Genomic DNA, 15423 nt, shown 5'->3' with positions numbered 1-15423 from the left:
AGAGAAGTCAGTCAGGAGGGATAACGAGAGAGTAATTGTCTGTGGCCTCCACCTGCAACACCATTCCCTTTTTGGGAGTTGCCTTGTTGTTGCCTCCTGTGCTCCTGTTGTCACTTTGTGAATCCATGTCACCTCCTTTGTTGTAAATCAGTGTTTCATGCTTTTGGCTGCTCCTTTTAGGGATGACCACAGCAGATCATCGGTCTCCATCTCATCCTATCCCTAGCATCCTCTGTCACACCATCTTCCTGCATGTCATCCTTCTACATCCACGAATCTTCTCTGGGATCGTCCTCTTTCCCTCCTCCCACTTGCCAGTTCCATAATCACCTTCTTTTTCCAGTATATCCACGATCCCTCCTCTACACATATCTAAAATAATCTCAGCCTGATTGATTTAGTCTCCAGACTACTTAACCTGATGTCCCTCTGATGTCCTCATTTCTGAATGCAAGAGTATATATTTCGTTTATAATATTTAACTATAGTGTCACGATATTTAAAGTAATAAGAAGATATCATTCTCTTTTTATTTAGATGTAAATACATTATAAAGACAATTGCAGTATCATAAGCACCTTTAATATTTATAAACAACCTGTGTTTATAGTTTTGTCAACTTTCAAGTATTTCTGTAAACACGCTGGGCAAATAAATAAAATTAGAATAGCCTTTATTGTCATTGTACAGGGTACAACGAAATTGGAGACAACGAAATTGGAATTAGGTAATTGACAAAACATGTTTTATTATAAAAAGTAATTCTATATTGTTATATAAAATCTATTTAACATTTATTTTTGAATAATACAATTATTTTAATAACAAAAAGTAATAAACATTATTTGACAGTTATTGCTTAAATATATTTTTTTGTAAACGTATATATCTTTTAGTATTTTGGGCATTTAAGACAACAATATTTATAAATATTATTTTTCGCCTGTGTTTACTTCCTTGTTTGTAAGGTCGTCCTAACACGGACAGCTTTAGGACCGCGGGGCGAGCGACTGCATTCCTGTACATTTAAATAGAAAGTCATTATTGCGGTGATGAGAGCAGCACACCTTTCCACGTCAGGAAGACGCGCAGCAGCAGCAGCCCAGCAGCCGCTTTCCCTTCCCACTTGCTCCCGTGTGAGGTGAGTGTGAGCCGCTGTGTAAACCTCTCCGGTCCGCTGCTGGTCCTCCTGCGCTGTGGAATGAGTTTTATGAACAGCTGGAAGCGAAGCGTGAAGAAACATGACAGCAAAAGGTGAGTGGAAGAAAAAAGCACCCGGAGATCACAGCGCGTCTTGGTTGGCCGTGTCCGTGCTTGTCTGTTTCAGGCTGCGGGGATTTAATCGCACTTTTTTTCCAAACCTAAGGCATCATGTGACTGCGCTGGCCCGAGGTTATCGTGTCATCGCGCTGAGATTGCTGTTTAGCGCACTGTAGCCTGTGAACACGAGATTTCCAGGACCCTTTAATAAACCACACAAACCACCGGTGTGTGTTTGAGTCTCTGTAGTTAATAAATCAAGAGGCGGAAGAAAACTCCTGAGATGTTTGGTGTCGTGTTCCTCCTCTGTGCTGTTATTATTATAAGTGTGTCAGTCTTTGTTCCCACTCTGCATCCTGTTAGTCAACCTTACGCTCATGATGTGTCAGTCAGGACCACACGAGCGCTCACTGAACTTTTTACTGTTAGTGAAAGTCAGATTTAACAGGCTGATGATTCTGGTTTGTTTGTAAACAGTTCAGTTTTATGTTACTGCCCCATGTTTAGCATATTTTTCCTGAGATAACTCATACTGAATTTTTATTATCAAGTGTCCCATTATAATACTTCCGAGGCCTGATTTTACAGATTAGATCAGAGGTTTCCTGGCTTTTTTTTTTTTTTGTAATTTAAATTTCAAGCTGGCTTTTCCCTTTGACCTGGTCGTTTAAGGTACTTTGCAGCTGTTGGAGGCTCAAAGAGGGAAGTGGATCTGATACTTTTTTTCCAAAAAGGGAGGAAAGTCTAATAATGTAATACTCACGTGTGTTTAGCCAGTAATATGATCCCTCGGGTGTAATTTGTGATGTTCTGAAGGGGCCGAACACTTAGCTTGGATCTCTCTTGTGTTTTGTTACACATTCATGTGTAAATACAGTTCTGACTATAACAGACAATATTAGCAATTTCACTCCAAAAGAAACGACTTTAGTTTTTACAGGACATCTGTTGACTGTATGATGTTTATTTATATGTAGCATTAGCAGCCCACTTCAGGGCTGTATGTAAAGTGTAGGTAAATCAGAAGGCATTGCACATGATTTACATATATTTTATATATATTTGAATATTGATGGTGTCAGTTTTATTTAATAATCTCATTATGAATTTGATGCCAGCAGCATATTTAAAAAACATGCTGGGACACTAATAAGAAGAAAATACTCAGTCATATGCTGCAATATTATCCAGTATTTAAAAATAATCCGAGAGTTTTTTGGAAGAATTCACGTTCTCGCTACAACCCTTCTTTCCTCAGCCTTTCCCAGCTGACATCCTCCTCTTACCTTAATGAGATTCAGTCTGGTGTTTTTTTTCCCAAGCTGACCTTTGACCTTTTCACAGGGATGCAATGAATCCACAAGACGTACCTGACAGCCCGGACTCCCCGAGCCGGTACGGTGACACTGCGCACGTCATTTTTTTCGTACTGTGAGGAACAAAGAAAACATAAAGCCGCTGCTAATCGTGGCTCTGATTACAGCATAACAATAAGTTTAACTCTGGCAGGCACGCTGTTACGCTCAGGCTCATCTGAATTTCTCATCTCAGGTTGTCAGATGTAAACAGTCCAGAGCTGGACTCCATCATCACAGACTTCAAGTAAGTTTCTTTAAGTTCAAAAATGTAATTTGACAAATTTAAATAAACGTTACCAATATTTGCTCCCACATCAGATCTCACACAGGTTTCCCGAAAGTCATCAAGTTCATATCTGTAGATATTCAGCGAGTCATTGTGAAGAACTAAGTGTCCTGGGAGTGTCCTCATATATCGGTGTCCATATTTCTCTGGCTCCCACGATCTGTTCCTCAAACAACAGTTTATCTTTCAGCTGGTTTTCATCCCTCGAGATTACCCTCCTTTCTCTAAAACGATTCTGTTCCCGTGTTTCAGGTTACAGATACCGGACGACAAAGATGGTCTGGAGTCAACAGATCCATCGAATGGGTAAGACTGGCCTGTGAGCTCTCTCAGATCATACACGAAAACCGAGGCTTAGATTACAGAAATGTTTGGTTTCATCGAGACACAAAGATGCACATGTTGAGGTAACAAAGTCGTTAGGAGTTCACGGCAGCTTCTCCTGCTGCTTGTGATATCAATAATTCAGACAGAGGGAACCTGAGAATAACATCATCTCTCAGCACTTTAGTTATGTCTGAGTGTGAAATTATTGCTTATTCAAGCTATGATGAGCTTTCAGAGCCTGGAGAAGAAATGTGTGTCTGTCTGATAAGATCAGAAGCGCGTAATAAAGTGATAGGACGTTTTTAGATGTTTAGAAAATACTGACAGCTGGTTTTAGTTTTATAGATATTTTTAAAAAGGTTTTATGTCAGTGAACGTCTGCTGTTTTTAACTGAAGACATGTTAGGATGTGCTGATAAATCAACATTTGTTTGTATGTAAAAGCTTTAAACATTTGATTTGCTTCTAATTTGTTTTATATCGCATGTTTCTGGGCTCTTGAAGTCTTTGATTTTGGCAAATCGGGTCCTCAAAACCCCCCCGGAGACATTGCACATCGATGTGAACTGAAATTCACATCCCTGTGCGACAGCCTGGACTCGTCAGTCATGTGACAGGTGCATAGATGTGGGGAACAGCATCCCACTGCCTGCTAAATATGTCAAAACCTGTTTGCCTGATCACAGTGAAAAACCAAAACTTTGTAAACGAATGTGTTTTTGCTAGTTGGGCAGCGTGCAGGAGTGTTTTTGAAATTTCAAATCAAATTCAGCACCATGAGGACGGCAATGAAAATCTAATTTTCTTCAATTTAAACCCATGACCCTCCGATCTCCTCACAGCAAACACGAGAGATGAAAGCAACAATTAAGCTTTTACTACTCTCTATAAAGAGAGATGTTTTTTCCCCTCTTGTTTCTGCGCCAGACACTGTGACGGCTTTGTTCTCGCGATTGTGCAAAAAAAGTAATATGTAAGAAGCCCTTAGCGTGGTCACATGAGTGTAAGCTTTATGCTGTCTCTTGATCTTTGTAGAGCTCGGTTGCTTTAAAGTTCACAGTTAAACTTTGTGTGGCTGTTATAGTATCTGAAAACAGGTAATACTGACTCATTAACGGTCAGTATTTTCCTCCAGCGTTGAGGAACAAACTGATGCAAATGTATCAGCTGAATTTTTTATATCAGATTTGTTTTGTAAGTAATTTGATGGCAATAATTCAGTAAATCATCAGTGGATGATCAGTGGATTATTTAAACTGGTAGCCCTCTCTATTAAACTCGGTAATAACACAGTAATAGTGGGGTGTTTAAGTGGAAACATCAACATGGAAATAGCAAGTTAGTACCACTTAATTACATTATCTTCTACCAGTGGTTATACATGACTAAACACACTGAAATGTATGTAGCTGGATAATAACGGGCCAGAAACTGGGGCTAAAAACGTGGGAACAGTTACACCTTTGAGGCAAAACCAGTTAGTAGTAGAAATATGTATGTAGTAATAACCAGGAATCAGGACTAGCGAACACAAAACTGCACATCTCTATCCAGTTGAATGTTATTGACCCATTAACCGAACACTGAACTAGAAGTGTGATCATTACCTAGAAACATGTGGTGGTTCATATGAAGTAACCAGGAATCAGGACTAGAGAATGCAAACCTTCCTGTTTCTATTACATCTCACAGTAATCTCATTAAAAACCTGGGACCAGCAAAAAAAGTATTTAAATATAAAAATGATAATCATGTATGTAAACATAGGTGCTATGGATGTTTTACATTACAGCTCTGGGAAGGAAGCAATTTATTTATAACAATGCAGGCTGAGTGGTGGTTTAACTTCTAAAGATTTATTAATGGGCAAAGATGCTGTGATTGCACCATAAGAGCTTTGAAGGGAAACAAAAACAGCAAATTACCATATGTTAATATGATCATGTGCCACGTATGCTTAGCTGTGTAATAAAACAGTGTCACTGAAAATAAATTTACTTTAATAAAACCTTGAATGTAGAAATACTGTTCCTTGGTTTAGCTAGTCAGATGTGAGATTTTGCTGCTTTTACATCATTTCTAATGTGACAGTAAACATGAATACGTATTTAGCATCTTGATGTTTCAGAGCAAACACACTGTTGCAGATTAAAAAGGTCAAACTGACAGTATACAGCATGGCACACACCCGAGCACACATGCATGAAACAAAGACAAAGAATGTCAGCCTCGGCTTTGCGTGCAGCGTCACAGGTGAAAACTCATCAAGTATATTTGCTCAAGCGTGGTCACGGCGAACCCACCTTGGGCTGAGATTCAGGACGTTTACCCATGATTCCTCTGGGAACAACACCCACGATTATGCATTAAACACTACACAAAGGTCACGGTGGCTGACTAGTGAATGCATTATCTGGGCATGGCTTTACAGCCATGGGATCAAAGAAAAAGGAGGCGGTGCTTAACAAAAGTGGTCCAAAGAGAGTAAGCAGTGGTGAGATATTACCAAATAAATCATGTCATGACACAGACTTGTTTGTAGTTTCAGTAATTAAGACAAAAGAATTGGCCAAAAAAGTAAATCCACACAGCTAACTGTGATTAAACTCCTCGACTATGTGTGAGAAATGTAAAACATAAAGCCTGACAGCTCTGGTTACTGCTGCTGTTTTAGTAGTTTTAACTGCTTATTAAAGATGCAGGTCGAGACACTACAGCCGACATGTGTTTATGGCACTCTCTCGCTCATTCACACTCACTCACATCTAATGGAGGAAGGGCAATGGGCTGTTTACAGTGATATACAGCTGCAAGTCCTGGCCCTGCTCCAGTTCTCCATTCATGATTTCACATTATTTCTGGTGCGTCTACATTTTCGAGCCGCTGCGCTGCATCGACGTCTATTTCTGGACTGTCTGCCCGCTGCAGTGAGCAGCCTCTGCAGCAGCCCTGACCAGCTGCGCCTCAGAAAGCCACACTTTCTCTCCCACCTACAGTGGCGGAAAGTGCTTGTGTTTTTTTATGATCAAAGATGGCCTCGTGACTATGAACACTTCTGCTTTTAGCACATTGCTCCTCCAGCGTTTAGTTTTTAGAAGTATCCTCACTTACACAGAAAAATCCCCTGACTATGAATGGTGGGCATTTCGGCCACACTCCTGATTTTGCATTAACCAATCAGAGCGGAGACTGCAGTGTGGAGCATAAGGGTGATGATCGGAAGAGGTGGGCCAGGCTTTCTCTCCATGTGTGACAGTCATCCCAGTCTTATTAAGGGCTGCTGTTGCTTCTGCGTCCTACCTCTCGTTCCTTCCTTGTTTCCTCTCTCATTCATTCATCCCCACCTCTCTCTCTCACGCTCTCTCTCTCTCTGCCTAACCTTCTGCTGTTTCTGCTGCTACAGAAAGAGACACACAGCATTACACTGCACTGCTGGAAAGGCCCCGGGCTCACAGCCACTTCTGCTATTTTCTTACTTTAGTCGCTTTCTCTGCGTCTCTTCCGCACACACACACACACACACTTTGCCAGATGAAAATGTCAGGGGAGGAAGAGACTCTGTCGAACGGGTAAGATGCGCTCATGTTGGGATGGCGTGTGTTTCTCATTCAGTCGGGAGAGTGTGAGATGCTCTGTGAATGTGACTTTTCCTGCCGTGTTTCCATTCTCATGTGATGTTTGTGTTTTCCACTCGTGTCTCTCAGGCATGTGGACAAACTCGCTCGATTTATTGTCGGAGCTGCTCGTTTCTTTTGTTTCCCGGCTCGATGTAACACGGCCTTTGAACATGTTATACCAGCCTGTCTGATGTGCTGAAAGCTCTCTCACACACAGTTGATAAAACTAATGCTTTGTCACTCCAGGAAAGGGTGTGTGCGTGGTTGTGTGGGTGCATATGTGCACTTATTGGTTTGCATCAGCACATGCAGTGGTGTGTGACTGTGTATGAATAGTGGCTGTGTGTGTGTGTGTGCCTTTGCCTGATAATGATCATCATTGTGTTATTTGCTCTCTTGAGAAATCAACGCAGAATTTGAGACTTGCTGACTTGAACCTAATTAAATTATTTGGACAATGCGTGGTATGCGTGGCCTGAACCTCGCACACTCTCCTCTTTCTGCCTTTTCTTTCCTTCACACAGTCCATTTCCTTTATTTTTGTTCTTCTCAGATTGTGTTTAAGGTGCCAAAATCGTGTTTTCCAGTCAGCCGGTACCAGTTGAGTCGGTTTCCACCTAAAGGAAATGATATATCCACTGATGCTTTGCCCTCCTCAGCTTTGCAGACACAGGTTTCAACCTTTATCTAAAAAAATATGAACAACACGAATCCAGTAGCACAAAAATGTGGTTTATTATTAAAACCAGCACTCTTATGTAACATGCGCATAAACCTGCTGCGTAAAGCGTCTGTTTAATACTGCTGACACACTGCAGTTTCTTAATGATTCCTTATCTATCTGAGTATCCTTGTAGTCTGACTCTAACAGGTAATTTGACTCCACTAATTTAAGTTTAAGTTTAAAACTTTCTTTGTTAGTAAGGCTTATAGTTAGAGCTGGATCAGGTGACTCTGAACCTTCCCTGTAGTTATGCTGCAATAGGCTCAGGCTGCCGGGGGACTTCCCATGATGCACTGAGCATTTCTTCTCCACTTGTATCTTTCCATTTCTGGATGCTATTACATTTTCTATAGTCGGCGTTTTGTCCCGTCTCCCTGTGCTCTCCCTTTTTCTCCTCTCTTTCCCCTCACCCTCCTAACCGGTCGTGGCAGATAGCTGCCCCTCCCTCAACCCAGAATTGCTGGAGTTTTTTCCTGTCATAAAGGAGTTTTTCCATCCTACTGTCACCAAGTGCTTGCTCATACGGGACTGTCTAATTGTTGGGGTTATCTGTCTTGCATTGTGGTATCTTTACCTTACAATATAAAGCAACTTTAGGCCAGGCAAATCTAAAATCTGCCTGAGAGGAAATAATGACTAAATATGCCTCAGGTAAAGATTTAGGGAACGGTTATGGTTAGAATAAATGTTTGGCTAAGCTATAGATTTGGTGTAAGTATTAGCATTTCTTAATTCTTCTGTAAGCTTATCATTTAAACTCTGAACTGGGCCCCAGTTATATTTTACAGGTGGGACTTTGACCGAGACATGACGGGGTACTGTGGCTAAAATTAATGTTGCACTTCTTGTACTTCATTTATGTTGCATCAGTTTTGGTTGAGGTTCATAATTCTTAAAACAGGTTAAGTTTCAGCTTTGACTCTGGATTAGTGAGCTGGAGGTTTATTGTATTTCAGTGTTTTCATCTCTTCCTGCCTACATCTGGGGATTTTTGCAGGTGAGAATATTGACTAATAGTCTGTGGCTTATGGAGGTTGAATACTCTGTAGTCGCTGCACCTTTACTCATACAGAAAACCGGTATGGCACTGTACCAACAGCTCTGGTTGGACTGGTTGGATTCACTCAGTGGCCACTGGTGGAAGACATGTGACTCTGCAGGATTAACAGCATAAATGTGCACACAATGTGCTTCATTGTTTTCTCTTGGATTTTATTATTGATCTTTATATTAAAGTATCATCTGTGGACAATCAATTAGAAAATATGGTAAAATAAGTTAATCATTGTATGCTAATTGCTAATGTTTATATAATGCTGTTTATAGCTTCGGTTGCATTATTTCGTCAGTATGTGTTTGTGTATTGTTGCTGACAACAAAGAGCATTTCTTAAAGTCACCTGAGTTTTACACAGAGACGGACCAGTGAGAGGAGCTGTTTCTGTTAGCAGGGAGCTCAGCTGCCTGCTGGTCATATGGTGAACACAGCAGTCACCCGCATGTCATTAGCAGAGCTGCACCAGTATGTATGCTTCTTTCTATCATGCTGCTGGTGGTGTGTGTATGTATGAAGTGAGTTTATGGCCTCTTTGTGTTCCTAATGGACAGGAATGTGTTAGACACGTTAGCTGTAGCTGCATTTCCTCAGAGCTCAGTTGGACTCTTTTATTCCTCTGCAGCTGTCTAATGCTGACATGGGCTGAAGAGGTAATACTGACAGAGTGTTCCTGCACTTAAATGGAAATAATAGTTGCCCTCAGGGACGTTATGTTGTAAGGTAAAGAGCTAACAGTGTTATAGAGAGAAAGCCAGTGATCCAAGAAAGAAACTCGCCTTTTTCTACATAAAAAAACCTCCAGGAGGGACGCCATCTGTCCAGACTGGATGGGCTGTGGGGGGAAATCAAGACCACAGAAAGACAGCAAACCACAATCAAGACAAAGCACAACATACGGAAGAGAGTAGACAACGATGTCATCTCACACAATAGTGGCTTCTAGTGTCGTAAAAACGGAGGACACCCTCTAAGGTTGTACGTATCAGGACATAATAAAAAAAATCTTGTCCAGACCAGGTTCTGATTTATTTAAATACAAGCTCAAATGGACAGCAATGCATGACCTATTACACTGTGTCATTGTTTATTTAAGAAAAACGGAGTCAAATCTAAGAACACCTTAACTGCTTATAGCATCATTTTCTGTCTAAATGTATCAGTCTTTCCTAAAGTCCCTCCACAGCATTTTAATGAGGGTGAGGTCTGGACTTTGGCCCAGGGCAGCACCTTGATTTTTTTTTCTTTTTTCCAGTTATTCTGTTGCAGATTTGCTGCTCTGCTTGGGATCCCTGTCTGTTGAATGACTCTGTTTTGACCAAGCTTTAGCTCTCAGACAGTTGACTTCACGTTTGACTCTTGAATAATTTTTTATTGAAGAGTTTTTAGTTTTTATTTGGGTCTGCAAAACAAGCCCCAATCATCTCCCCTCCACCCATGTGCTGCGGGTGTGTATGAGCTGTTTGTGCTGAGATGCTGCGTTTGTTTTTTGCCAAAGGTGGTGCTGTGCGTTTTGGCGAAACATCTGCATTTTGGTCGAGTCCGTCCAAAGTGCATCGTTCCACAAATCATATTTCTTTTTTTAGACAGACGATGCTTTCTCCTGGAAACATTTCCAATCAAGCCGTACTTGTTCAGTCTTTTTCTAGAATAGAATAGAACGCCTTTATTGTCACTATACGGTTGTACAATGAGATTCTAATTGTACTGTCATGAACTTTAACATTAAACAAGCTAACTTACGCCTCTGGAATCTGAGGTGTAGCTCTTGGGTGTCTTTGCAGTTTCTCTGACCTTGGGGGTGAATTTGCTGGGGGTCCCCTCCCAGGAAAACTGGGAACTCTTTTGGATGTTTTCCACTTGTGAATGATTTTTCTCACTGCAGAATGATGGAGTTTAAATTGTTCAAAAACATCCATATACCATTTAGAGGTTATAGAAGCATAACTAAGGCTCACCTGATCCATCTTTAACTGTAAGATCAATAACGAACGTTTTAAGGCTAATATTAAAAGTCGGGATGGTGTCTGTTTCCTGAGTCAAACCTGATGGCTGAATGTTTACATCCCGTTGTACGTTTAAAAGCTTATGTATGGAAAAGGATTTTAAATGAAATTAAATATTTCATAGCAAGCCGATGAAGAAATGTAAGAGAAATATAATCCGTGTTCTACTTGTGTCCAGTGTATGTGTGATGTATGTAGGATCGGCATAAAGTGGCCTTAAGGTTCAAAGTATTACATTAAGCTAATTAAGCTAATACTTAATGTAAAAAAAACAGTTGTGTATATTTCATGACAGGGATTGACGTCATTTACATTTACCCAGTAAATAAAATAATAGTAATAAGTAAGTAATAAGTAATAAAATGTAATTACACATCAAACAAGCAACAATCCAAGCAGAGTTAATGAATCAGCTTAATGTTTTGGCACATTAACGTAACACTCTTATTTTAGAGTTTCCATTAGCTTAACAACGTCTCTCTGTTTATTCTGCCCGTCGTTAATGAGTTTTTCACATTCTGGTGCTGTTTTCTCCCCGAGTTTAAGAAGTGAAACATACATTTAAAGTTTCATGGCTACAGCGGGTCAAATCAAAGATGGGCGATTCCAGGTCGCACACGCGCCCGTCACCTGAAGCTCATGTGGGTCATGTGATGAATACAAGGTGACGTGATCTTTTTTTTTAAGCCACGAAGAGCATCTGTTCTTTATCTTTAATAAAAGATTCAGTTTAAAAACTGCTCCCAGAGTTTGTCCTTGTATTAATGCAGATGGCTGTAACTGATGCTGATTATGTCTGTAATGCAAGTAGCAGCAGCAGTAAGAGCAAAGAGCACTCCCTCGAGCCGGTTTGCTCGTCTGGGTCACTCTGTCTGTGTTCATCTTTTGGTTTCTGTCTCGAAGGAGTGCAGAGAATTTAATAACTTATGAATATGTTAAGATTCAGGGGAGATTGTAGGACAAAATGAGGGTTTGTAGATTGTGTTTCTTATAATTGGGGCCTCGTTAAAGACACAAACACTTTTTACAGTTGTCTTATATGACACAGGCTTGTTTTGTGTGCACTTTGATCACAACTACATCCTTGTATTTGTATTTGACGATGACGTATTTTCAGCATGTTTTCACGCAGATTTGCTGTTTGTTTTGCTTCTGCAGCTGCTCACGGTCAGACCTGACGCTGGCTCTCGAGGACTGTATGGTCGCCCTGGATCTGTTCCTCAGAAACGACTTTGAAGAGGCGCAGGCCCGGCTCAAATGCAGGTAGGAGCACAACCTGCGTAACGACCTGCTACAGGTGCTGTTCTCGCCGGGCTTTGTTTTCTCAGTAGCTTTCAAGGTTCAAAATAATTCTTATTTATCTGATATTGGGCCTCTGTCTGAAACAAGTTTAGTTTTAGTTCCTCTCCCTTTAAGACAACTTTCTGCTGATTGGCTCCCCCTCTCAAACAGAGGGTTTGAACAGCAGGTAGGCGGAGCTTCTGTTCAGTCTGACAGCAGTCCAAAGCCTGAGCTTTTGCCTCATTATTTGAAACTTTGACCATGAGTTTTTATGAGCATCCGTCTTTTTTGATGATGATGACCCTCTCCCAAACATTTACGCTTCTTACTCATGAGAACTCTGTCAAAAGATATGAAAGTCATAAATGTGAGTTAAGGCAAAATTCAGAGGATCCCTAATAGCTTTTTAGATTTGCGGTGATTTCACCTCGCCGCTCTTCCATTTTGACCCTGCTGCAGTTCCCTGAATGTTTTTCTTGTTTGTCTCTCTCTGTGGACGTGTCATGACCCTGAGCCTTTAGCTTTGTATCCCTTCTTACAGTTGTCTAAAAATGTTCCAATGATGATCGTTTTTTAATTGAATTACATGCTGTTGGGTTTTTCACGATAAAAGTCTTCCCCAAATGAATTAGATTGAATTAAAATGTCCAATAAAACCTTAAGAATAAGAGGCTGTGCTTTATTTATTTTGAGCATTCAGAGCACTCGCTGCTTTAAATTTTTACCAGTGGCTGAATCAGTACAGTTTCTCTAATTAAGAGGACACTTAGATATTGAAGATGAATTCACTATTCAGCCTTTGAAGATGGCTGCACAATTAGAAGGAGCTTTGTAATGTGTTGTGATGTTTCCATGAAGGTCCAGTTACGTGAGGAAGCAACAAAAAGTGTCGGGTTTGAAAAAGGAGACAAGAAGGCAAATTTATAAGTAAAGCGAAGGTTTCTTTGAACAGTTTAACCAAAAGAGATGGACGGAGCACAATCACCATCAAAAGAGAAACATAACAAAACTCTGAAGTTGATCAGGTAAAAATAATAAGTCAAAAAGGCCAAATCACCCAAAGCACCACCGAGGAGCCACAACACATGAAACCAGAAAGGCTGCCTGAGTCTGGAGCTGTCCTCTCTCTGTGCTCTGACCTAGTTGCTGAGAAGAGTTGGCTGTACAAAAGGGCGGCACCTGAAGCTGGAGAGACAACATGACACAGCAACTGGGACAAATCACAGCAGGCTCTGCCAGGGCCATAGCATGCTTGGAAAATAAAGTCTTTAAGATGATGTTTTTGAGCCCTGAATCAGCGACAGCTGTAACCATCGTACTGCAGTGCAGTTAAAGTCAAGTTACTTGTTGGTTCTTTGTTAAGTACAGGACAAACACAGCATCGCAATGACCCACAGTGGGCAAGTAAAATGAATCCAAAGCTAAATAAAATAAAATAGAGAGCTAAAACTATAATAGATATAAGAAATAAGGTGTCAAAGTCTTAATAGAGAAGATGCATAAAAGCCAATAAACTGTAATTGCTGTTTCTGTCGTGTTTACATGGACGAGTTATATGAACCATGCGCTGCACGTACAAACCCTACCTCCAGGTTTGTACTCCAACACCGAGTCATCGTGTTACTCTGTGTCCGCTGCGTATTATCAGCACCTTTATCGTGCCGCTGCTTTTATTCGTCCTCTGGCTCTGGTCTCTGGGACTGTGGGCCACTCCTCAGCCCCAGTTTCTCCTTTTCAGTGCTGCCTAGCATCAAACAATAGCTTCCTTTTAGGCCTGACTTTGTGTTTGTAGTTTTGAAACAGTAAACCGGTGTGTGGTGTTGTTGCTGAGAGACATGTTTTTTCAGTGTGTGACGACATTTACAGCGAATGAACTCAGACTCTTTGTTTTTTACATTATTATTATTTTACCTGTCTTTCCTGGTGTTTGTTATTTAAACTTGGATTTGGGAAATATTCCAACCGTGTTGACGATGTGGATAAATCGAAAACCTCACGCTTCTGTTGCTGTCCTCATTTCTGCCTCCAGGGTTTCTCCCTGTGCACTCGGCTGTATTCCATTTAAATGCAGCACCGCAATTAAACTGATTTTTTTTTTTAGATTTTGTTTGCTTTGTACACAACCCAATAACACACACAACCTCATTTTCTCCTCAGATAAAGCTTTTATGAGAGGAAATGACAGCCGGGGGGCTTTCAGCATGCTCTACATCATTTTAATGCATCTGGACACATCAGCGGGGATGTTTTCTGGAGTTATCATGTGTTGTAGAGCCTGTAGTGCGACAGCCTGGGAATCTTTGCATCCCACAGCTTTTGTGTTCTTCCACTTGCTCGGTTTACTATTCCCTCTTCCTTTTTTTCGCCTCTTAAGCCCAGGCCTTGAACTCTGAGGCCTCAGAGAGCAGCTCTGTGTCTGACGTTAGCATTAGTTTCAGACTTTTAGATCTCGCACCTTTGCTCACAGCCCAGATTTGCTTTGTTTTCCTCCACCTGTCAGCTGTGGTCTGACACAGTCATGTGGGGCAAGGACACACACACATATGTGGACACAGTTTCTATTTAGTCAGTGTTGCGTCTGCTACATTTACCCCTACGTTCGTGTTTATGGTCACAGGTAGTTGGAGGCCGTCCCAGGATGCACTGGGAGGAAGACCTTGTTTATACAAAGTCCACATTTCTAATTTTAAATCTGTCTGTGGAACAATATTGTGTTTGTAGAGGCTTTAGTCAGTGACTTACACTCACTGTCACCACATCGCCAATCACCCTGAATCTTTTGGATGACTTTGGTCTTGAGCGAGACTCCAGTTTTTATTAACGAGTGTGTTAAAGTCCTCCTCCACCTCTGTTATTTATGACGGGGTCTGTTATTACGGACAAATGGAATTAGTGCGCTGTTAGCAAGCATGGACCAATACTCGGTTTAAGCACTGTTTGTGCAGGTGGACAGCTCAACACAGGAGACGGTAGATTTATGCTTCACTCGTTGACTGACAGCCGTTATAAAATTGGAAACTTGATTTACTTTACGAGAAATACAATGGCCATTAAAGGTGATAGAAAAACCGCAAACTACATGTCAAATGACTGAAAATGTGCGTCATATCAGGAGGCAGTGGAACAGTCAGTGAAAGCAGTGATAAACAAAGGGGTGGGAAAGCAGTGGATCCAGCTAAAAACATAAAACCATAAGCGGACTGACAGCTGGAGGGCGAGATGAAGCAGAAGAGGAAGAGGCTAGACACCAAGCCAAACAAACCAGGGGCAGCTGAGGAGGAGCAGGAACCGAGTGGAGGTTCTCACAGGAAGTACATCGTGTAGCTAGTTAACTTATTGCAGGTCTGTGGAGATATTCAAGCATCACGATTGTCCTGAAAATCTTACTGGATCGCTGATTTCTTTATTCCTTTAATTTTAGATGCTGTGTTGTAGTTTAGCTGGGATTCAGGTCACCCTCACAGGACCTCCTCATGTTTCGTAGTTTATGATTAGAAGTCAAAATCCTTGA

General features: G+C 41.1%; 1 protein-coding gene across 4 annotated transcripts in view; it reads left to right on the top strand.

Moving 5' to 3' along the window:
* The first annotated feature begins 1036 nt into the window (after window positions 1-1036).
* The window catches only part of ttc39a (tetratricopeptide repeat domain 39A), a 28043-nt gene continuing 13656 nt past the window's right edge, over window positions 1037-15423 (top strand). Inside the window, exons 1-5 of one of the 4 annotated variants that reach the window (XM_031743439.2) lie at window positions 1037-1254; window positions 2605-2655; window positions 2812-2862; window positions 3157-3210; window positions 11790-11894. In XM_031743439.2, the coding sequence (XP_031599299.1) occupies window positions 1202-1254; window positions 2605-2655; window positions 2812-2862; window positions 3157-3210; window positions 11790-11894 (314 nt within the window). In that variant the 5' untranslated portion in view covers window positions 1037-1201. Of the gene's footprint in view, window positions 1255-2604; window positions 2656-2811; window positions 2863-3156; window positions 3211-6519; window positions 6801-8405; window positions 11296-11789; window positions 11895-15423 lie in introns of those variants that run through there. The other 3 variants (XM_039606620.1, XM_031743440.2, XM_039606621.1) reach the window with 3 other exon arrangements.

This window comes from Oreochromis aureus, linkage group 23, assembly GCF_013358895.1.
Source record: "Oreochromis aureus strain Israel breed Guangdong linkage group 23, ZZ_aureus, whole genome shotgun sequence".
Classification (NCBI taxonomy): domain Eukaryota; kingdom Metazoa; phylum Chordata; class Actinopteri; order Cichliformes; family Cichlidae; genus Oreochromis; species Oreochromis aureus.
Note: the sequence above shows the minus strand (reverse complement) of the source record. Positions and strands in the feature narration are given on the sequence as shown.